At 43.0% G+C, this 22,196-nt stretch overlaps 3 protein-coding genes across 9 annotated transcripts in view; 2 read left to right on the top strand and 1 right to left on the bottom strand.

Annotated features, from left to right (window-relative positions):
• The window catches only part of TPP2 (tripeptidyl peptidase 2), a 44,432-nt gene extending 43,433 nt beyond the window's left edge, over positions 1 to 999 (top strand). For both annotated transcript variants that reach the window (XM_081857984.1, XM_081857985.1), the window contains one exon: positions 45 to 999. In XM_081857984.1, coding sequence (XP_081714110.1) covers positions 45 to 134 — 90 coding nt within the window. In that variant the 3' untranslated portion in view covers positions 135 to 999. The remainder of the gene's footprint in view (positions 1 to 44) is intronic.
• Positions 599 to 9,165, bottom strand: METTL21C (methyltransferase 21C, AARS1 lysine). 5 transcript variants are annotated; one of them, XM_081858312.1, is made up of 7 exons: positions 9,075 to 9,165; positions 7,281 to 7,399; positions 5,389 to 5,531; positions 2,909 to 3,026; positions 2,283 to 2,357; positions 2,082 to 2,179; positions 599 to 813 (listed from the first exon to the last, which is right to left on the bottom strand). In XM_081858312.1, the coding sequence occupies exons 2-7, from the start codon at positions 7,387 to 7,389 to the stop codon at positions 763 to 765; spliced, it is 594 nt and encodes a 197-aa protein (XP_081714438.1). In that variant the 5' UTR covers positions 7,390 to 7,399; positions 9,075 to 9,165; the 3' UTR covers positions 599 to 762. The 5 variants fall into 5 exon arrangements, with proteins under 5 accessions (XP_081714438.1, XP_081714435.1, XP_081714439.1 ...); XM_081858309.1 differs by having other exon boundaries at positions 599 to 2,179; XM_081858313.1 differs by lacking the exon at positions 2,283 to 2,357.
• Positions 9,166 to 9,264: 99 nt separating this feature from the next.
• Positions 9,265 to 22,196, top strand: part of TEX30 (testis expressed 30) — a 40,078-nt gene continuing 27,146 nt past the window's right edge. Inside the window, exon 1 of one of the 2 annotated variants that reach the window (XM_081858358.1) lies at positions 9,265 to 9,326. The gene's annotated coding sequence lies outside the window, so the exon portion shown is untranslated. Of the gene's footprint in view, positions 9,331 to 22,196 lie in introns of both variants that reach the window. The other variant, XM_081858359.1, reaches the window with a different exon arrangement.

Below are 22,196 nucleotides of genomic sequence, written 5' to 3'. Positions count from 1 at the left end.
TAGTGGAAGATGTAAAAGTGTACTTTAATTTTTTTCTTCTTTAGCTAATGAAGTTGCTTGGATGGACACACTGTGCATCTTTCACTGAAAACTGGCTTCCCGTGATGTATCCACCCGATTATTGTGTGTTTTGAAATTGCTGCCATTGTAAATCTGAGATGTTCTTACGTTGTTTGGATATAAAGATACAGTACATTATATTACTGGAATGCATGTTTTCATCCATTATTGAATGCTTATATCGTGTGTTATTAATCAAGAGGCCAAGGGGGTTGTGTGAGGGTTCGGCTCCTGACATCAGGGAGCCTCTTTAGGCTTAGATATTTAATTTCTGGGTGCAACTCTTAGTTGCCCTAGAAATAAAAACATACGAACAAAATGTTTTGCATACATCGCATTGCTGGCAATGGGTGTTCCGAAATAGCCAGCTCCAAGGATTAGGAAATGAAGATGAGAAGGTTTCTTGCATGTGTATGTGGTTCTTAACTGTTTGTAATTTTAACCACAAGCCTGTACAAGCGGTTCTTTTTACAATGAGCAGGGTTTTAACATTGAAGTTTTCAATTGTATGAAGGCCTTAAAAAAAATAAAAAGCTCCTTCGGAGTAGCTAAAACCTTATTTATTAGACTTAACAGTAATGGAATTTAATTACCAGTATCACTTGCAAGAGTTTACATTTTGAAATTTTTAAAATTAAAAACTTTCACACTCACTGCAAATGTATTTTGAATTGCTGGTGCAAAAGGTGCTCTTGAATATCTTCAACTCGGAGATGCTCTCAAATATCCATGTGTTGCAGAGTATCGGATAAACTGATACATGTATAAACAGTCAGTTAACACTTAAATCAGGTATTGTAAAACTTATACATACAGATATGTTAATAATGTTTCGGGGGGGAAATGTAAAACTGCTAAATAAATGTTCAAATTTCAAGATCAAAAACGTGCGCACTCTCATACTTTTAATTTTGTTAATAATAAAAACAATTAAACAAAGCTGAGATCTGTCCTAATTTTTTCAAGAGTACCTAAAGGGAGGCATTAGGAAATAAATGCTATTTTCAGAGCTGATGGAGGGGAGGACACACAATCTAGTCTATATGACTTCATGGAGGCCAAGTAAAAAGTTACATTTCAGCATTGTAGCATATTGGTCACAGCGTATATGATATATGCCTGTTATTGAGACAACAATTTGGCACTGCTATAGAACCAGAGGACTTTTAAAAGGACTCTATAAAGCTATAGCATAGTAGCCCCATTACCTGGAATTGGTTTATCCTTGTAGAAGCACAACCCTACATTTTAATCTGAAGTGCTATGCCTTCATTACACTACAGCTTAGTCATGTTACTGGAGTTGCTTTCTGTAGTCACATGGGACTTACGGAGTAAAATGGTCCTCTCTCCTTTCTGTTTCTAGCAACAGGATGTGGGGTTAAGCTTTCAAGTCCAATTAAATCAGTTTTATGGAAAAGCCTAGGGCATAACATCGTGGGTAGCTCCAAAAGGATGCAGTTTGGTGGTGGTTGAACATGTTAATCATCTGGGGGCAACAGCTGCGTAAGCAGCAGGAGGGCATTTACCAAAATCCACTTATTTGACCCCCGTTGCGTACGGTCCTGCTTTTTGGGATTACCCATTACTGGGAAATAGAACCCCAAAGCCAACTTGAATGCACTAGGCTGTTGTGAAGAAGAGGCTAATTAACATCTTTTAAAAACTACTGCTTTGTAAACTTGTACGCTGCATCTGTTCTAGATTCTGGCACTCTTTCGCATCTTAATTTTCCCTTACTGTGCCTTTGAACAACTTGACATTTGACTCTGGAAATTCTGCTAGCTGCGTGATATTGAGAATGTGGCCAACTCTGTCCAAAAAATCGTAATCTGTGCTGAATCTGAATTTGTTTGCCCATAACAAGATTGTCCCAGGCTGACAAAAGTAGCCTATGGTGACTAACAGAGCTTCAAGAGCTGTGTGGTGGTACACAAGATCAGTAGCCACAATAAAATCATAGTGATGGGTTGATTTGGGGAAGTCTGTGTGGAGATTCTCTCCCCAAACCAGCTTTCTTACTTCGGGCTTGTGAACGTTCAGGTTGCGTGTGTTTCTTGAAATATTGAACTCCATATTTTCAAGGACCTCGGGCAAGTCAGTAGCTGTCACAAAAGCACCTGAAAGAGAATAAAAATAATTAGTCTTCCTTGATAACCTGAAGAAAGGCAAGACAGTTCACTGTTTACATTTTTGCTGTTCAGTGATGTAATCATTACTGACTCGCTAGTCTTCCTGTCCTCTGCAGGAACAAGCAGCCATTGCAGTCTCTGGATAAAACTGCAGGACACCCTCTGGCTAGAACAAATCATAGAAATCCCAAGACTAGCACTGTAATCCATTTCCTGCACTGACACATTTTCAAGGAGAATTTACTATAGATGAGACGAGCTGGAAGTTTTGTATCTGTAGAACATTTTTGAAAGGTTCTATTTCAGACTAGCAAAGTCGTTTGGGCAACACCTACAGGTTAATAAATGGAGCAATTCTTTTTTGGGAAATCAAAGCCTGTTTTAGACTGTCTCCTACTGCACTTGGCTATATTCATTGCCAGATAAATGAAGTTAAGGCACAAAGAAAATAGATTTCAGAATGCTTTTTGTAATTACAGTTACTCACAAATTAAGCTGTTAGCCCAATTTAGGCTTCGTATGGTATCCTTTGTCTATAAGGAAGTTGTGGGTAGACAGCATTGTCAAAATGCTACTCAAATGTTTGGGACTCAAGAGAGTACTGGGTAATGTGAATAGGTAGGAACTGTGTGTAAAATGTGCAGCAAGAAGCAAATTACACACACACACACACACACACACACACACACACACAATACACTTTAGCAAATTACCAACCTAGTATACTTGCCACAATGGACACCAGGCCTGTCCCAGCTCCCAGTTCAAGTAACTTCTTGTCTCGGAGACTGATTTCCTGTTGATTTGATTCCAAGTACTGACACAGAGCAAGAGCCTAAAAAAAATTAAATTTGTCTTCAGAATTTGGGAGTTGTTGAAAGGGACGCAGGTGGCACTGTGGGTTAAACCACAGAGCCTAGGACTTGCCAATCAGAAGATCGGCAGTTTGAGTCCCCGTGACGGGGTGAGCTCCCGTTGCTCTGTCCTAGCTCCTGCCAACCTAGCAGTTCAAAAGCACGTCAAAGTGCAAGTAGATAAATAGGTACCACTCTGGTGGGAAGGTAAACGGCGTTTCTGTGCGCTTCACTGGTTCGCCAGAAGTGGCTTAGTCATGCTGGCCACATGACCCAGAAGCTGTATGCGGCCAAATGCCAGCTCCCTTGGCCAATAAAGTGAGATGAGCGCCGCAACCGTAGAGTCAGTTACGACTGGACCTAATGGTCAGGGGTCCCTTTACCTTTTTAATGTTTAGAACCTAATCTAGCTGCAATAGTGTGTGTGCATGTGCATCCCATGATTTCAGTATGCGAAATCACCAACGATACCCTCTGTGTAGTAAGTTCAATGCAAGCTCAGTCCCAAAGCAAATGATGAAAGAGGAAAGGCTGGGTTGTGATGGATTAATCGCTTCAGCCTCCCCAGTGCTTTTTCCTCCTTACTGCGCTCAGTACTAGGCCTGGGCGATGTATTGATACATTGCCTGGAACCTATTTGAATTTAAAGTCACGAGAGGAGTTTTGGAATTTCCGATCACCCACCCTGGTTTCAGTGATACATGGCAGATCAGCCTCCTCATCCATAATCAGATCATGGATGAGGGACATCTGCAGGTGAGGCAATGGAAGGGCTGGACCGATGTCTTGCCTCGGTAATGGACTGGATGAGAGCCAGCAAACTGAAACTCAATCCAGATAAGACGGCGGCACTGTTGGTGGTTTCCTAGACCAGGTGGATGGGAGATCGCTTGCTTTTGATGGGGTTACACGTTTACCTGTCGGGGAGATACAAATAGTGGGGGGAAGGAAGTGGCCCTCTCGGGAGCTGCATGTAGAGAGATCATCGGGGCAGAAGCTGTGCACAGTGAAGCTAATTGTCTCCATGGTCCACAACAAACTTCTTCCCCACCTCCTTTCTGGCAAGGTAATATACCTCCATATCGCAGAGGTTTTTTTTAAAAAAAGGTAAAGGACCCCTGACAGTTAAGCCCAGTCGCCAATGACTCTGGGGTTGCAGTGCTTATCTCGCTTTACTGGCTGAGGGAACTGACATTTGTTCACAGACAGTTTTTCCAGGTCATGTAGCCAGTGTGGCTAAGCCACTTCTGGCAAACCAGAGCAGTGCACGGAAACGCCATTTGCCTTCCCGCCGGAGCGGTACTGTGGCGTTTGCCCTCCTAGGTGTATGACATCCTACTGGGTTCATAAGGAAAAGGGTTAACTAATTGTAAAATGACTAACCAATAGGAACCCAAGGGGAGGAGTTAGAGTTGTTAAGAAGTCAGTCTGGAGCTAGAGAAGAGCTAGAGAAGAGACTGAGAGAATAAGTCTCTGGGTTGGGCTAGTCTGGTGTCAGAGAATCTGTTAAGAGGAGTCAGTCAAACAGTTGAGATAATCAGTCAGAAGGTATTAGGAAGGTATACGCCAGTAAAGAAACTAAAGTTAAGAAGCTGACAAGAATATTATCTGAGAAACCATAAACTTGTTAATACTTATAAAATAAACTTGTTTATTTGGTTCGATTTTAACAACTGTCTGGACTCAGTGTGTACCTGAGAGTAACAGGTTGGTGGCCGCAGGGAAGCGAGCACAGTGGTGGCACAGGGATCAGTAGACCGTTAAACGTCCGGGGACCCTGTGTGATCGGCACAGGTACCTATTTATCTACTTGCACTTTGATGTGCTTTCAAACTGCTAGGTTGGCAGGGTTTAGCTGGTGGTATATTACGATTTTGGACAGCAGATATCGCCTAGCCTTATTCAGTACTAATGTAGCATTGATTAACCATGCAGCGGTATCACATCTGCGGACGTGTAAAGCCATAGATTCAATGAATCCATTTAATCTATCCTGGACTGTAGGGAGGTTCAGAATGCAGTCTTATCTTGCTCAGTGGGTTAACTACATATTCAGTATCGGGTACCTCGGGTTAAGTACTTAATTTGTTCCGGAGGTCTGTTCTTAACCTGAAACTGTACTGCTCTTTATGGGCACAGGGTTGACTTTTACCCCCATAAATGTCCTGAGACCTTAGGCCATAAGTAACGCTAGCAAAGGAAGAGCAGTGGCTTGGCTGACATAGCCTTCTGATGACCTTTCCATCTCTTAAGATCCTAAAACAAGGTATCAAGGAAAGCGAGATGCTTCATTATCTTACAGAAGCTTACTCACGAGGTATTATTTCCCTGTGTGAAACTTACGCCAGGCCATACTACGGCTCCGAAGTTTTCGATGGACTCTTGAATGGTGATCTGGTGGCCAGCGTAGCAGTAATGTTCTTTGTCAAAATAGGGAGAGGCCTTAGGAACCCATTTCTGTAATATTTTGAACACGCGGGGCAGCCCTGCGGGGAGAGAAGTCAGCAATAGTCAACTGTGAACATAAGAGGGTTCAGGAATTTAAACAAAATGGGCTGCGCTTTGTTGTGGGTGCTTAGAAAGCCAATCTTGGTAAAAAGTCTCACAAAGAGCTGCAAATCTTGGCATGCCTATACAGTTCCCTGCAATACACTGACACAAAAATATGTTTATGTAGACTTATCTCAAAGCTGGCATCTTATGGTAGGCACTTCTGCAATATACTGTCATGCAGCCTTCCCAAAAGAGGGCATGGATTTGCATATGCTAAGCTATATATATAGGTGCAAAATCAGAAAGATTTGCTGTAAATGCAACCTTCTATAGACATCTGAAGGCAGCCCTATATCAGGACCTTTATAATTATAATTATAATTATTTATTATCTATACCCCGCCCATCTGGCTGGGTTTCCCCAGCCACTCTGGGCAGCTTCCAACAAAGTATTAAAATACAGTGGTCTGTTATAAAGCTTCCCTAAACAGGGCTGCTTTCAGATGTCTTCTAAAAGTCTGGTAGTTGTTTTTCTCTTTGACATCTGGTGGGAGGGCATTCCACAGGGTAGGTGCCACTACAGAGAAGGTCCTCTGCCTGGTTCCCTGTAACTTGGCTTCTCACAGTGAGGGAACCGCAAGAAGGCCCTCAGAGCTGGACCTCAGTGTCTGGGCTGAACGATGGAGGTGAAGGCGCTCCTTCAGGTATACTGGGCCAAGGCCGTTTAAGGCTTTAAAGGTCAGCACTAACACTTTGAATTGTGTTCGGTTCCGTTATGTTGTTGTTGCGCTATTGTATATCATGTTGGAAGCTGCCCAGAGTGGCTGCGGCAACCCAGTCAGATGGGCGGGGTACAAAAATTGACAACAACAACAAGTAATTTAAATACATCTCATCATAATTGGAAAGGTTCTGGCTGTAGACCCATCTGCCTATTCATTCTGCAACATAGGACAAAGCCCTCTCTTCCTTCTTGCCTTTTATTTATTTTTAAACTTGGTGTGGACAGTCCTTCAAAGAAAGAACTCCTTCTAGTAGACCACTGTCTGAGATAAACACAGTCATCCTGGCATCCCTTGGCAAATTCAGCCCAAAATTTGAGTACAGTGGTACCTTGGGTTAAGTACTTAATTTGTTCCGGAGGTCCGTTCTTAACCTGAAACTGTACTTAACCTGAAACACCACTTTAGCTAATGGGGCATCCTGCTGCCGCTGCACCGCCGGAGCACGATTTCTGTTCTCATCCTGAAGCAAAGTTCTTAACCTGAAACACTATTTCTGGGTTAGCAGAGTCTGTAACCTGAAGCGCATGTAACCTGAGGTACCACTGTATCGGCATGCCTGGAAACTCTAAGGGTTCAAGGCAGGCTGCCCTCAAGCCCCCCTGATTTCCCTGAAAACCATTTAAATGATCTTAAATAAATTGATTCAGCTGTTCCTTACTTTCTAGCAGCATAAAACACTTAGTCGGAAATCCTACGCAGAATAACCACTGAATAAATGTGCGGAGGCTGGTGTCGTGAATTGCATTGTGCGTGAATTGCATTGTGCATGAATTGCATTGTACATACTCGTTGAAAACATAAAGGACAAGTGTTCCCAAAGACTCATTTTGCAGCAGGACAAAAACGACAACAGGGTTGCTTATTTAATACTTGGGAGCTGATGAGAGCAATTGATTTAGGAAAAAAAACTTGCGTAGGGTTGAGTGGGCGAAAGCGATACTGTCTTTAAAGGGAAACCTGAGTCAGATGCAAGGGAGCAGCCATTGTCTCCTTCCTCCAGGTGTTCCTCATCCTCCATCCTTCCTTGGTCTGCTTTATGGAAGAACTGGTGCTGTGTAGAAATCATAGCAGGAATGCTGCAGAAGAAACCACCAAACAAACAAACAAACAAACCATGAGGTTTCTGATAGGGGGAGGATAGTTCCCGACTTTTTTTCATTTTACCCTCTGAGGAAAAGAAGAAGTTGAGTACCAAAAACATGACACATGCTACATTAAAACCAGAAACCAGAGTTAAGACCTTTCCGTCAGTGAAAATCTTCAGACAGTTGGTTTTTGTTTCTGACATTCGTATTTTGCTCCACCACCAAAGAGCTCAAAGAAGTTTGGGACTGCCTCCGACAGTGGAAGCCATATAGGCAGCAGGTGCTGTCCAAAATATTTCACCTGCTCCCTAATAATGGTCCTTGCCATCAATTCACTTCCCAAAACTAGCTCTGTCGTTTCCAGAGCACATAATTCAGGAAAATACCTGGAATGCCAGATTAGGGGGGGTCTACTCAAACCAGCCACTTAACAGCTGAAAGAAGCTTAGCATATAGTTTACCTTCACCTGCAAAGCTGACAGAACACGGCCTTTCTGCACTTATTTATGACAGCCAATCCCCTGAACCTTAGTTTTTTATAGCGGCCACTAGGTGTCCTCAAAAGCTTATGTGACAATGGAAACAGATTACGTTGGAATCCTAACAAGGTCTACAGAAAAGTCAGTCCTATTGAAGCCAATGGAGCTTACTCCCAAGTAAGTGAGACTAGATTACGGCCTTTATTTTTAAGGTGCCACCGAAAACACTCTCTCTTTCTCTCTCTCTCTCTCTCTCTCTCTCTCTTTGTGTGTGTGTGTGTGTGTGTGTGTGTGTGTGTGAGAGAGAGAGAGAGAGAGAGAGAGAGTGTTTTGCTAGAAAAGACTGTAACAAGGCTACCCCTCTGGAATAATCATTCAAAGTTGTTTCCTAATCATTTAATCTCTATCCAGACTCGAACAGGTTTTTTAATTTCATGTGGGAGATGTATTGCCATTTGCAAGTGCAGTTTGTGATCTTAGTGAGTGTGGCATTCTGCTCAAGAGAGAACCTCGTGAAGTCAAGTCACTTTCAGCTAAAGTAGTAAGTGAAAAACACTTTGTTAAGGAGAAAAAAAACACCTCCTTAAAGGATAAATGTGCCACTCGAGAAACCATCCTCTCAAGTTCCTGAGTTAGTAGCATGTCTGACAGAAAAGCCCGAGTGATGCTGGGCAAAGTTCACAGGGAAGGTATTGTGCAGAAGCCCCGTTGAAATGAATGGGAAATTTCAATGAGCTTTACACAGACCGGCTCCTGTTCCATGAACTGTGCCCATAACTCACAGGCTCATCACATAACCCGGTCCTAACTTCACCTCCTCCTTTTTACCTCTCACTTTCTCTCTTGCATGCCTCATGTGTTCATGTGAGCTCTGCGTGCTTTGGAAGCTGTGCTTTCATAGCCCTGGGCCTGCCACAGAGTCCTCCATTCACAATAAATCTCCTGGTCCGTTCATTAGTCTTTCGGATTCTAAAATCTCCCGCTGAATTTAAGCTTGCTGCTATCAAGCGATATGTTCCTGGTCTCCCGCTACGTATCTTGCTTGATCTAACCACCACCTGTTGTGCCCCTTGTCGAAGATACATCGCACATATTAAAAATAAACATGAAGTTCAAAATGCCCATCCCTTTAAGTCTCAGCTCATTCACTGACCATCCCCACGAAAAGGCTAAGGTTACCATTTTACCTGGAAAGTTGTAATTAATCCAGACTCCGAGGATCCAATTCCTAAGCTGAGAGATTTTTCAACCAGCTCAGTGCCTTTTATAGCGAAGGTGTGCCAAGTGGGGGGTGGGTACTGGGGAAGGGGGCGGGCCCTAGACCATTTAGGGATAAAAACCTTTGAATGAAGAGAGTCCCTGTCATGGGTTGCATTCTCTGCATACAGGCTAGTGGAAGTAAACCGAGCCATCTTCATTGTGTTCTCTATGCTGAAGTAGTAAGTGACGATTATGATATGAACTTAACTGATATGACTTGCTATGTGCATGTTATGGGTATATTAAAATCAGTGGCACGTCTCCCAATAAACATCCCGGCGGAGAAACTACACCTTAATATCTATCGCAGAGCTGTATATTCCAGCATGCTATCGGCCACTGATAGATTCACCAGCTCCAATTCATAATTTTCAATGTATGGAGAGAAAACAGTTTCTCTCTAACATAAAAATATCCAAGGACAAGGAAGCAGCTTTAAGTAGATTTGACATCCATTCATTCTAATAATGCAAGGTCAAATTAAACAGGGATCTATGTATCATAGATTTTGAGAGTCGGGAGGAACCTCAAATGTTATCTACTCTAACCCCCCAGTGGCCTGTGTAGGGATTGGCATGGGATCAATCATTCTCATGTTTCCACTCATCACTTCCCATCTAGAATATGTTAACTGCAGAATTAAGTTTTTGATACAATTTGGAATTTTTGGGGGGAGAAACCACGTGCTTTTAACCTACTCCCTTTCTCCTCATGTCCTGGCACCAGTTGTTGTGCATTTCTTTCCCCAGCCAAGTCAGAGATTTCAGGACAGTAAAATTGAGTGTGTCTTGTTGACTGTATCTTTAAAATGAGCTAGCGTGCCATGAATTTCTAGCAATCTCTATTCTGGGCCAAAGAGGACCAAATTCCCCAAGTTGGGAATATTTTTTAAGGTGTTATCTGCATTAAGATGATTCATTTTCTGGTTTAACCATTTGTTTCTTGTTGTAATCAGGCTTTTTGTTGTTGATGAATTGCTTGTTCAGATTTTGGTATTTTGGGTATTTGTTGCCAGTGCTTTAAAGAAAGAACATAGTACCTATCAATGGGAGTACGGTATGTAACGTACACATTATGTATTATGTTCGCAGTGTGCTGTTCTTTCGCAGAATTCAAGGCATGCTGCAGATTGTTCTGAACAGCCTCCTACCTAGGCACAGAGTGGACCTGGACCTCATGCACAGCTCCAGCATTAGGGGCCTTCAGGTTTATCACCTGATGCCACTGGAACAAGAAATATTTGTACACAGAGAGTGTGCCCTGTTTTCTAGTACAGAGAGTAGCGTTCCTAACGGGCTCTGTGTAATTCATTTACCACATCTTTTGAACGCACAGATTTCAGGGTAACTCCATGGGTCTGTCTGCCCATGATGGATCTAGTCAAATTCTCCCAGAGGCAGCTGTCCACCACCAAGGAGTGCAAAGGGATACAGAGGAGATGGCGCTACAGCCCAAAGCAGCTGTCCTGGGCACCCCCACAGACATGGACTAGCAAACAAAGGCAAAAGCAAAACTGCTTTGGATCTATGGGGAGGTGGCCGGAGAACCCAGGCTCATTGCGGATTGGCTGGTGGGCTGAGACCATCAATGGTGCTTCGCCCTAGGCAAAATTCATCGCTAAACGCCTTTAGTTTTGGCACTGTCCCCCGGCAACTGACCTAACCAAGTGAGCAAGTGGATTACTGCTCCACCAACATTTTTGTTCCTTCTATAGTAGCCCAAATAATCTATCTGCATTTTGTACAGCGATGGAGAACTGCACTAAAAAATGTGACATGAACAAATTGTTGATGTGAAGACATACAAACGTTTTACAATGAATACTCGTGGCCATGGGACCACCCCGCGAACCATCAGAGCAAACACTCAGCAAATGCTAGATATGGGTGTTGCCATTTTGAGGTGGGATTCAACTTCAGCCATGCAACAGCAAACTCTGGTGGTGTAATTGTGGTTAACTGAGAGGCCCTGTGCAACAAACCTGCTTCCCTAAAAGACCAGACTTTTCGCGATATGAAAAGTGATGAGAAAATGCACTGGAATGTGTGGGATAACATTTCTTTGCGCAATTTCATACAAACTTCCCACAAACAGATTGGCACAGATGCTCGTTAAATACTCCACATTGCCTAATTTCCCTGCAAACAAATCGGGATGAATGCTCAATAAACAGGATGTCTGAAATTGCCCACAATTTAACATCTGAGAAGGCTTTGTGTGAAAAAGTATGAACATCATCTGCTTAACAGGCAACACTTTTGCTGCTGCTGCTGCTGCTGCTTCAGCTTCAGCTAAGTGACTCCTTCCTCGGCCCAGCAAGCAGAGACTACTGAACCCCACTTCCCTGACACAGTGATTGCTCTTGAATTGATAGAGCCATAGAGTGGGTTTGGTTGTTTTTTGCTATCTCATTGGCCGGGTAGGAAAATTCTGCCTACCATCTGAGTCTTGACTTGTCAGTCTTCCTTCCTCTTAGTCTCTTCCTTCTGGTGCTAGTTTCATGACTTTTCATGGTAGGCAGATTCCAAATAATATCTCCTGTACATTTGAGAAGTAATTTCTGTAATAAATTTAAGCATTGTTTGGGGAAGGGGCAAGCAGGAAGATTTAGCAGGGCAGGCCTCCCAGCTCCTCTCTGACTATAGCCTGCCCAACCTGTCTCTCATGTCCAAACCTGAGATTGCTCTTGAATTCATCCAAAAAGTGCAATTCTGCAGTGGCTTCTTCCTTCTGCTCTGAAGAATAGATTGTGTTTGTACCTGCAGCTAGGCAACAGCTTGCAGATCCCTTTTACATCCCATGCGATCAACGTGTATCCGTGAGCAACTCTATAAGAGCGGTGTTAGTTTTTGGACTCTGCACCAAACTCACAGCGGGAATAATGTAACTCCATGCAAAATTCTGCATTGTCTAGTAGTCTAACTCCATTGATCTTCCAAAGATCAACACATATAAACCAGATCTCAATGTGCCAAGAGACTAGATGTACCACTAAAAGGTAAATGAGTAGCTCCAGAAATTCATCTAAGGCAGGCATGGCCAAACTTGGCCCTCCAGCTGTTTTGGGACTACAGTTCCCATCATCCCTGACCACCGGTCCTGTTAGCTAGGGATGATGGGAGTTGTAGTCCCAAAACAGCTGGGGGGGGCCAAGTTTGGATATGCCTTATCCCAGGGGTGCAGGGCTTGCTTCCTCTGCAACCTAGAAAGAAAGCAGTGCTCCTGTCCCACTACTAGCCTGGGGTAATCCATTCATCCCTTACCTTACCTAGGGATGGGCAAATATGCCAATTTTGCTTTCAGGTTTTCTCTCTCTCTTTATAGTCTGAGTTATCTACTCCACATTTTCACTTCAGTTTGCAATTTTTAAAAAAGCTGTGCAACTTCATCAGTATTTTTGTGAGAATTTCTCCTTCTGTACACATTTTGAATGTGACTTTTGTAATTGCGACGCAATTCCCTGAAACCTGCGCATTTTTGTATGTTCTTTTCACTAATATATGCACTTATCTGAACCTTTTAGTATATGCATTTTTCCACTACGTTACCTGGTTGGGGAACTGCATTCCTGCATTCCAGGCTTTCCAAGTGTTCCTATTTTCCAGGGACAGTTCCAGATTTACAGAAGCCATCCTGGTTTTCTGATCTGATCTCAGAATGTCCTGCTTTTCCTTAGGACATCCCTATTTTCATCAGAGAAGTGTTGGAGGGTATGGAGTTATGCGACCGCTGAGCCAAAGAGCTGAGTAACTAAACAACCTTTAGATGATTTCTGAAGGCAGCCCTTTCTAGGGAAGCTTTTTAATTTTTATATGTTTAATTTTTATATATGTTGGAAGCCATCCAGAGTGGCTAGGGCAGCCCAGTCAGATGGGTGGGGTATTACTATCATTATGTTATTCTTATTCTTATTAAGATGTCCCTATTTTCCATTGGAGAAATGTTGGAGGATGTGAAATTCTGGTAAGTGCAAATTATGAAGAATGGCTGTGTTTGCTCTGCATGTTGTTTAAAGGTAAAGGGACCCCTGACCATTAGGTCCAGTCATGACCGACTCTGGGGTTGCGGCGCTCATCTCACTTTATTGGCCGAGGGAGCTGGCGTACAGCTTCCGGGTCATGTGGCCAGCATGACTAAGCCGATTCTGGCGAACCAGAGCAGCGCACGGAAACACCGTTTACCTTCCCGCCGGAGCAGTACCTATTTATCTACTTGCACTTTGACGTGCTTTCGAACTGCTAGGTTGGCAGGAGCAGGGACCAAGCAACGGGAGCTCACCCCATCGTGGGGATTCAAACCGCCGACCTTCTGATCGGCAAGTCCTAGGCTCTGTGGTTTAACCCACAGCGCCACCCGTGTCCCTGCATGTTGTTTGGGAAAGTACAAATTAAGTTTGTTTTTAAATGCAAATAGAAGGAGCGTCTCCAGCCCCATCATTCTACCGGACACTGAGGTCCAGCACCGAGGGCCTTCTGGCAGTTCCCTCACTGTGAGAAGCCAAGTTACAGGGAACCAGGCAGAGGGCCTTCTCGGTAGTGGCACCTGCCCTGTGGAACACCCTCCCACCAGGTGTCAAAGAAATAAACGACTACCAGACTTTTAGAAGGCATCTGAAGGCAGCCCTGTTTAGGGAAGCTTTTAATGTTTGATGCATTACTGTATTTTAATATTTTGTTGGAAGCCTCCCAGAGTGGCTGGGGGAGCCCAGCCAGATGGGTGGGGTATAAATAAATTGTTGTTGTTGTTGTTGTTGTTCTCATTCATTCACACCTGTATCTAATCAAGGGAGTCACTGAAGCTACAGCGAACCCCACCCACCAACTAGGGAAAGCACTGGATATGATGCCGTATTTTCCTCCGAGAGCATCTAAACCTAAACAATATGCTTCGTTTAATTTCATTGCTGCCTGTAAAAACATTTGCTTTCTGTGAATCGTATTTTTCCAGAGGTGATGAAAGAGAGGGCCCAGCAGAGATGCTCTGGGGATTTAGCTCAGAATTTTGGCAAACCTCACGTCGTCAAGCTATTTGTGCATGATGGGAGTAACACAACATGAGGATAATATGCTAGGAATGAAACGGGCAACAGTTACATGTTCTGGAAAACACGAGTAATCTTTATGGAGATTGAGGCTGCAACCCAATACTCACCTGGGAACTCGGTGGGACTTAGGATTATAAGGAGAGGCAGCGGGGGTGTGTGTGTGTTGACATTCCTAATATTAAATTGATGCTTTTGAATTCTGGTGCTGGAGGAGACTCTTGAGAGTCCCATGGACTGCAAGGAGATCAAACCTTTCCATTCTTAAGGAAATCAGCCCTGAGTGCTCACTGGAAGGACAAATCCTGAAGCTGAGGCTCCAATACCTCATGAGAAGAGAAGACTCCCTGGAAAAGACCCTGATGTTGGGGAGGATTGAGGGCAAAAGCAGAAGGGGATGACAGAGGACGAGATGGTTGGACAGTGTTCTTGAAGCTGCCAGCATGAGTCTGACCAAACTGCGGGAGGCAGTGGAAGACAGGAGTGCCTGGCGTGCTCTGGTCTATGGGGTCACAAAGTGTTGGACACGACTAAGCGACTAAACAATAACAATATTAAAGAAGAATGCTAGATATGGTTTCATTGTTGATTATTCTGAAGGTGGCCACTTTAACTGTAATGTTGCATGATCTCCGGAATACCAAAGATGACTCATCCTCCCAGCTGAGGGGAGGGGGTTGATGAAGCTGGGTGTGCATGTCAAGGAATAGCAGAATTGCAGAAAGGGACCAGGAAAGAGCTGGGATTTAGCTCTCGAAGCCCCCAGTTGGAGCTGCTTCTCTGATTTTGTGTGAATTACAAATATCCCTGGTGAAAGTGTTCCTTTAAATCGCTACCTTCATCAGTTCTTAATCGCTAAGCTGTTTGGCATCTACTCTTAAGGGTGCCAATTTCAACAAGGCCGGACTCTCATTAAAGCAGCGAAACAATAAAATGAATGAGTAGCACTTCCGTTAGCTGATCTAATACATCTACTGGAAAAGTGGTTTGCAAGCTTGGCTGGGAGAAGCCCTTTCCCTTGGGGTTCCCAAGAAGCTGGTTAGGGATTTCTCAGCGAGGTTAGTCATTGCAGACTAGCTTCCCTGAAAGGCAGCTTCCCTGCCACTGCTGATCATTGCCTTGCAAGGCCAGCCCTATCAGTAAGCAAAGTGAGGAGCCTTATCAGCCATAGATGATGGGAGGTGTTGAGAGAGCAGCAAGATCAGCCCTCTGGTGTATCCTGCACCTTTTAAACAATTCTGCTGGTCTCAGGGGTGGTAGAGGACACTGTCCCATTGTCGCTGGAAGTAAGATTGAACATCAAAATATATTGGGCGGGCTCTACAATAGGCAGCCCACAGGAGAATCACAGAATCATGGAATTGTAGACTTGGAAGAAGAAGAAGAAGAGTTTGGATTTGATATCCCACTTTATCACTACCCGAAGGAGTCTCAAAAAGGCTAACATTCTCCTTTCCCTTCCTCCCCTACAACAAACACTCTGTGAGGTGAGTAGGGCTGAGAGACTTCAGAGAAGTGTGACTAGCCCAAGGTCACCCAGCCGCTGCATGTGGAGGAGCGGAGACACGAACCCGGTTCACCAGATTACGAGTCCACCGCTCTTAACCACTACACCACACTGGCTCTCAGGATCCTCTAGTCCACCCCCACCCCTCAGCAATGCAGGAATATGCAGCTCTCCCATACGGGGATCAAACCTGCAACCTTGTTGTTACTGGCACCGCACTCTAACCAACTGAGCCATCCACTTGGAATGTTTAGTGTGTTCAAGAGAATATTGTCAATTCCCATAGGATGGCAATGAAGCATGAGACTCTCAATTCACTGTGTGCCACAGAAGAGAAACCCAGAATTCTCTGCTGCACGCAAGGGTTTGATAACAGACCATATAACATGGAGAAGAGTTCCCCAAATGTGGAAAGTTTGAAAAGTACCGTTAAATAAAATGAGAAAGTACTGTGGCATGAAATCATGGTGGATGGAGAATGGGTTAAATGTTACATTCCCTAAATTATAATGTTGTGGGTTTATGAGTTCCTGACCTATTGGTTGTGCTAAGAAGCTCGCATTTGAACGGGCATTCTGAGAAAATGTGGCTAATATGTAGGAATGGCATTTAAAACTTATGAATGTTTCAGCGGGAGGCCATTTCTGTAGATGGAAATTGCACTGCATATATTTATCCAACTCCTATAACATTACACGCAGTAGTTTTTAGATCTTTAGTCACCCGGATACCACAATGTCAAATTTATGCTGGGGATAAATCAATAAACAAGTCACACTACCAGAGCATTGCTCAAACTCCTATGACCAAAGCCTAAATTTTTCCTGAACCAATGCCAGAGTTATGAACTGAGAGATGTGAATAGCCATCTCTTGCCCCTCAAGTGCAATTCCTTATTTAGGCATGTGGCTAGGAATCCAAGTGGATGGCCGAATCCCACATAATTGGCTGTTTGCGGAAATCTCTCCGACAGGAAAATACAAAGCCAGTGCAGACTTTGGGTTAATGGTGTTGATACCCCTTTGGGAAATGTGCTCTTCAAAACACAGGCCCTTATTTCTGCCAAATAAGCTGTATGAGTCTAACTGTAATGCAAGGATTTATGAGAGTTCAGCTGCTGAACAGACGGCAGGTGATATGTGTCGGTGTGTTTAGAAAGGTACGCCATCTTAGGAGTTCCTATGGAGGCAGTGCTAATTGAAAGCATGGAGATCACTGTTGGACAGCTCTTTAACTCTGTGATATATTGGGTGCTTTGACTCATTCTTGTCTTCACTGGTTCACAGAGATGGATGAGGGCTTTTCAGAAAACTTCCCATGCATCTTGTTACGTGCTATGGTGCTAAATTAGGTTCTTACCAGAAGCCAACATCTGGGGGGAAATGCAAATTAAACTTTGCAGAGCTGCCTGGGGAAGAGGAGGATTCGTGTTTTCCGACTAGCACTTCCCAATCCTCTGTCTTTCTTTCTTTCAAGATTAACTATGCATTAGCAAATAAATAGGTTGGATTCTAAAATAGATCCTTCCTATTTTTGACTTTTGGAAACATTTACATGTCACAGCAACTTTATTCCGAACGTGTGGGAAATTGGGATGACCGATGTTTAGATAAAAATGGTTCTGCAAAATGTTTGGGGTTGCCAACTTTTGTTCTGGAAGGGCTCCTGCGCCTTTAATGGATGCATGACATACCATAATTCACTAGCTTTCGCTTTTCCTGGCACATGGGGGGGGGGAGAGCCCTGTGATGCCTGCAGCATGCTTTGGGGGCATAGAGGGGGAGGAAGGATCCCCACATCGAGAAAAGCAGTGCCTGCTGAATTGTTCCTTGTTTCACAAGTAAGCAAGGCTTGGGAGCCCCAAAAGGAAAAAAGCTGGCAGTCTTACTCTTGATTTGGATGCCGAGTAAAATAGTATTTTACAAAGTCACCCGTTTTGTTGTAAATGCACAAAAAAGCATCTGAAATGTTTATATCTGGCAGACCTTGAGAGCTGTTGTTTAAATTGTCTATTAATAGCACTGAAGCGGCAGGTAGAAAGAATGGCTGGCTTTAGCAGAGAACTCTCCCCCTCTCCGATTCTCATGCGATGTCACTGGCCCCACTGGTGAAATATTACCAGCAGAGCTAACAATGAAAACCAACATGCATTTCAGATATGTTGTTCCTTTGATCTCATTATTTCCAATCTGGCAAAGAAGAGTAATATGGTATTTAAGGCTTATGGAAAGTGAGCTGGTTATCCTAACAGCTGTTTAGGCAGATAAAGCGGGGGGGAAGCAGAACTAATTTCATTACAGCATTAGCAGAGAAATCCATAAAGAGAAAGTGAAGAGCCCACCAAGTATCTTTCAAGGTGAAAAGTTTTTGAAGCAGGATGCCAAATATTTTCAGTATTTTTTATAATGCATGCAGTGAAGATGCAAATTTTGCTGTTTGTGCACTGTGAACAACTGGAGGGATGCTCCTAGGCAGGGTTTGGGGTTTTTAAGTTTCATGTCTGCATGTTTAACTTACCTGAACCGCATGCCAGGTCTCTCTTCAAGCCTCTACTTATCTGCCAAGAGATTGTTGGGCAAACCAGCAATATAGATCATTACTTCTCCAGTTAAATGAAAGGTCTAGTATAATAAAAATACAGGAGACTACAAAAACAACAGAAAGGCTTAATGTGGTATGCAAGGAGGATTCAAATGCATTGCTTTCAGTGGTCCAAGACATATTGATAGAGATCTCTTGGGGCAGTTTTAGCAAAAACAAGACAGAATTATTTCAGAAATGCATTTGTTTATTCTATGTAAAGTAAGTTAAGTCCAGGCATAGGCCCTCCAGATGTTTTGGGACTACAGTTCCCATCATCCCTGACCACTGGTCCTGTTAGCTAGGGATGATGGGAGTTGTAGTCCCAAAACATCTGGAGGGCCAAGTTTGCCTATGCCTGGTTAAGTCTATCAAACAGTAAGTTTGCTGGGATGTGCATGGAAGGAATGAAACACATTTCCACATGGAGTGGGATTGCAGTGTAGCAAGTACATATTGCGGTGACGTAATGGAAGAAGGTAAATAAAATGAATCAAAATTATTATCAATATTGGGTGGAGAAAATCAAGATTGCAGGGCAAAGATAATGCCTTTTTTTATTGGCAGCTGCTCATCTGGTGGTGGCAGAGACAGAGGAGCAGGTACCAATAGCACTGTGGAAAGAGCAGATCTGAGACATTGCTTAACTAGAAATAATAACCATGCAGATACAGAAGTCTAAAGGAGACACAAACCTTGAGAGTACTTGGCCTGATCTTACAGTCTTTGTGAACAGGGGAAACATCAGCTGAAGAACAGCAATGAATGACTTCCAGACATCCTCTTTACTTAGTATTCACCTTGATTTCTTTAGGAGGGGGCAGAATTAGATGGTGCTGAGGAATTATGGAGCACTCGTTCCGATCTGCTGGACAGGAAGTTCGCACCAATAAATTCTATCCCCCTCTTTCCAGTTCAATTAGCTAACACATTCAAAACAAACTCAAAGAATCCTGAGAACTGAAGTTTAGCCCAGACAGACGTATAATCCCCAGCGCCCACAACCAATTACAGTTCCCAGGATTCCTTGGGGGAAGTCATGTGCTTCAGATGTATGGTATATATGCAGCCTGCCACTCTTCTTACCGCAATATGGGAGGGAAGTGGGTTTGTTCAAATAGTGACACTCCGGAAGTGCCGTGGGTAACTATGGAACAACCTTAGAGGATGAGATTTCACTACAGTGGCACCTCGGGTTACATACGCTTCAGGTTACCGACTCCGCTAACCTAGAAATAGTGCTTCAGGTTAAGAACTTTGCTTCAGGATGAGAACAGAAATCGTGCTCCGGTGGCGTGGCAGCAGCGGGAGGCCCCATTAGCTAAAGTGGTGCTTCAGGTTAAGAACAGTTTCAGGTTAAGAACGGACCTTCGGAACGAATTAAGTACTTAACCCGAGGTACCGCTGTAGTTCTATTTATTTCAGGTGGAAAAAAGACAAATGGATATTGAACTTTGGGAAATGCTCTTACGCTGTTAAAATCCCTTCTGTAAATCAATTGTAGTAGCAGAAAAGAAAAGAAAAAGAACTGGTCTGTCCAGTTCAGTATTGTCTAAACTGGAAGGCAGTGGTTTTCCAGGGTTTCCTTGCCCTACCTGAAGATGCTTCAGACTAAAACTGGGAGCTTTTGCATGCAATGCATGTTCTCTGCCCCTAAGCTACAGCCTGCAAGTACCTCCCACATCACACTGCAGAAAGCTTAATTTAAACCGTATAGTAAACATATGTGAACAGGTGCAGCATTTCTTCCTGTTTCTTTTCTGCCCAACTTGCATTCCAGCAGGTTTCTAAACCAGAAAGGGTATGTATGTATCATATCATCGTATTATATCCACTGTAATAAAAATCTGACCTTAGAGTAGGCTGCATATTCTAGGCCAAAAGCTCTCCAGTCACTTGTTGGCTCAACGGCAACAAATTTAAAGACCAGTCCCAAATTGCAATCCCCCCCCCCTTGCACTTGGAACGTTACATGAATAATATCGAGCCACAAGTTTCCCAGGGCTGCATTCGTTTCCAGAGTATGAACCAGAAACATGAGACGGGTCGTTCTTGGAATGCAGTGTAAAATTTATGATGCTAATAAGGTGTTAGGTTGCCTCGCCCTCGTGTTTGTCAGCTCCCTAACTCCGGTGGAACAGTATTCTATCGTTTTGGCACATCGGCGCATAGCACCCCTGAGCTGCGTTTTGCCAGGGAACCGCTTTTTAAAAATAAGATACTGCTTTGTGGCACGTTGCAAATGCAGCAAAATTCTGCAAGGCCAGAGTGCAAAGCCCTTCTCGAGGGAGCCGTAAAGATCTCTCAGGTTAGATCTGCTTCCTCACATTGCCATAAAGCAGGAGGGTTACCGTATGAAAGTCCTGTGGATGCCACTGCAGCCACTATGGCAACGTATCAAGTTTGTCTCATTGTATATAACAAGGCTGCTGAAGTTTGCCTTCCTCCAGAGTTACAAATCATAGAACGGAGCTAACAGTTACGTTCTTGCACATATAAACCTCTGACATTTTATAAACATAGTGGAGTGAACAAAAGCAATCAGTAGTTAATATGGTGGGAAATGCTAACCTCCAACATTTCTCCGATGAAAATAGAGACTTATTATTTATATTTATATTTATATTTATATTTATATTTATATTTATATTTATATTTATATTTATATTTATATTTATATTTATATTTATATTTATATTTATATTTATATTTATATTTATATTATTTTACTACCCCACCCAGCAGACTGAGTTGCCCTAAATAAATTAAATAAAATAAATTTAGCCATAAATCCATGGTTAAATTGGACTTTGCAGTTGTTCATTTAAATGCTCACCAATTTGATTAGCCTATACAGTTTAAGACTGACATATATAATAAACCCAAACTCAGGAATGCAAGCTCATTCACAACATCTCTCACAATTCCATAGGGCTTCCATATTTCAAAAAGTAAAAAACCAGGACACCCTGAGCTTTTCTTTTCTGAAACCCTCCAAAATTGTTGAACTTTTATAAGGAAAACCAAAAAGGTATTGAACTTGTCTAAGATTGATTCGTTGTTTGAGATCCAGGACAAAGCGCTGCCTTTCAAAAATTCACCCCCAATCCCGGTAATGTCTGGACGAATGGCAGAACAGGATTGTGTGGTTGCACTTCTAGCATGATGCCTGAGGTGATGTTGATACCATTCCCACTGCCCCCCGCAGTGCATATACTGTATATGATAGCAACCTCCATTTCAAGTTGAATTGGCAGATTTCACAATCCTAACAGGATATGTTACTATTCTTACTAAAGCTAAAGGGTTAACAGGCAGGTAAAAATATTACAATCATAGACAGATGGTGGCTGTACATCTAAACAAGTATAAATATACTTTTCCTAGTCCACTTACAAGATGCATCATTTTCTTAGAAAAAAGTTGGTTGAAAGAGTTTATCAACGATTCTTCCTATTTGTCCTAAATATCCTTGACCACATAACAGACTGTAAACTAATCTTCAGGTTCAGTGCAAGTGAATACCAGGAAAGAAGAACGGCTTAGACAGTTTATGATCAGCAACTCAAATTACAGTCTTGGGAGTCTTCTGCAGCACTGCACCATTTCAAATAAACAGTGTGATAGCATATTTACAAAGTGAGGATTGGTTTTTCATTTCAGCGTAGAGGCCAACTCAGAAATTGCAAGGAAAACTTTGTGGCATCAAATGAGAGACAGCAGACTGAAGTCTGCCTTGCCCAGAAAGGTTTATAATTTCCTATTCTCTTCTACCTGACCAAAATGGAAAATAATTATGGTATGAATCTTCATTTGTTCCACTTATCAGCTGGAGATTGTTTTGGAATACAAGTTCAACCAAATGTCACTTTTGTGCTGGTTGCCAAGTTTTGTTTTACGGGCACCCGTTCTTGTGCTCAA

Source organism: Podarcis erhardii, assembly GCF_964252035.2.
Source record: "Podarcis erhardii genome assembly, chromosome: 4".
NCBI classification, from domain to species: domain Eukaryota; kingdom Metazoa; phylum Chordata; class Lepidosauria; order Squamata; family Lacertidae; genus Podarcis; species Podarcis erhardii.
The sequence above is the reverse complement of the archived record's forward strand: the minus strand, read 5'-3'. Positions and strand labels throughout refer to the sequence as shown.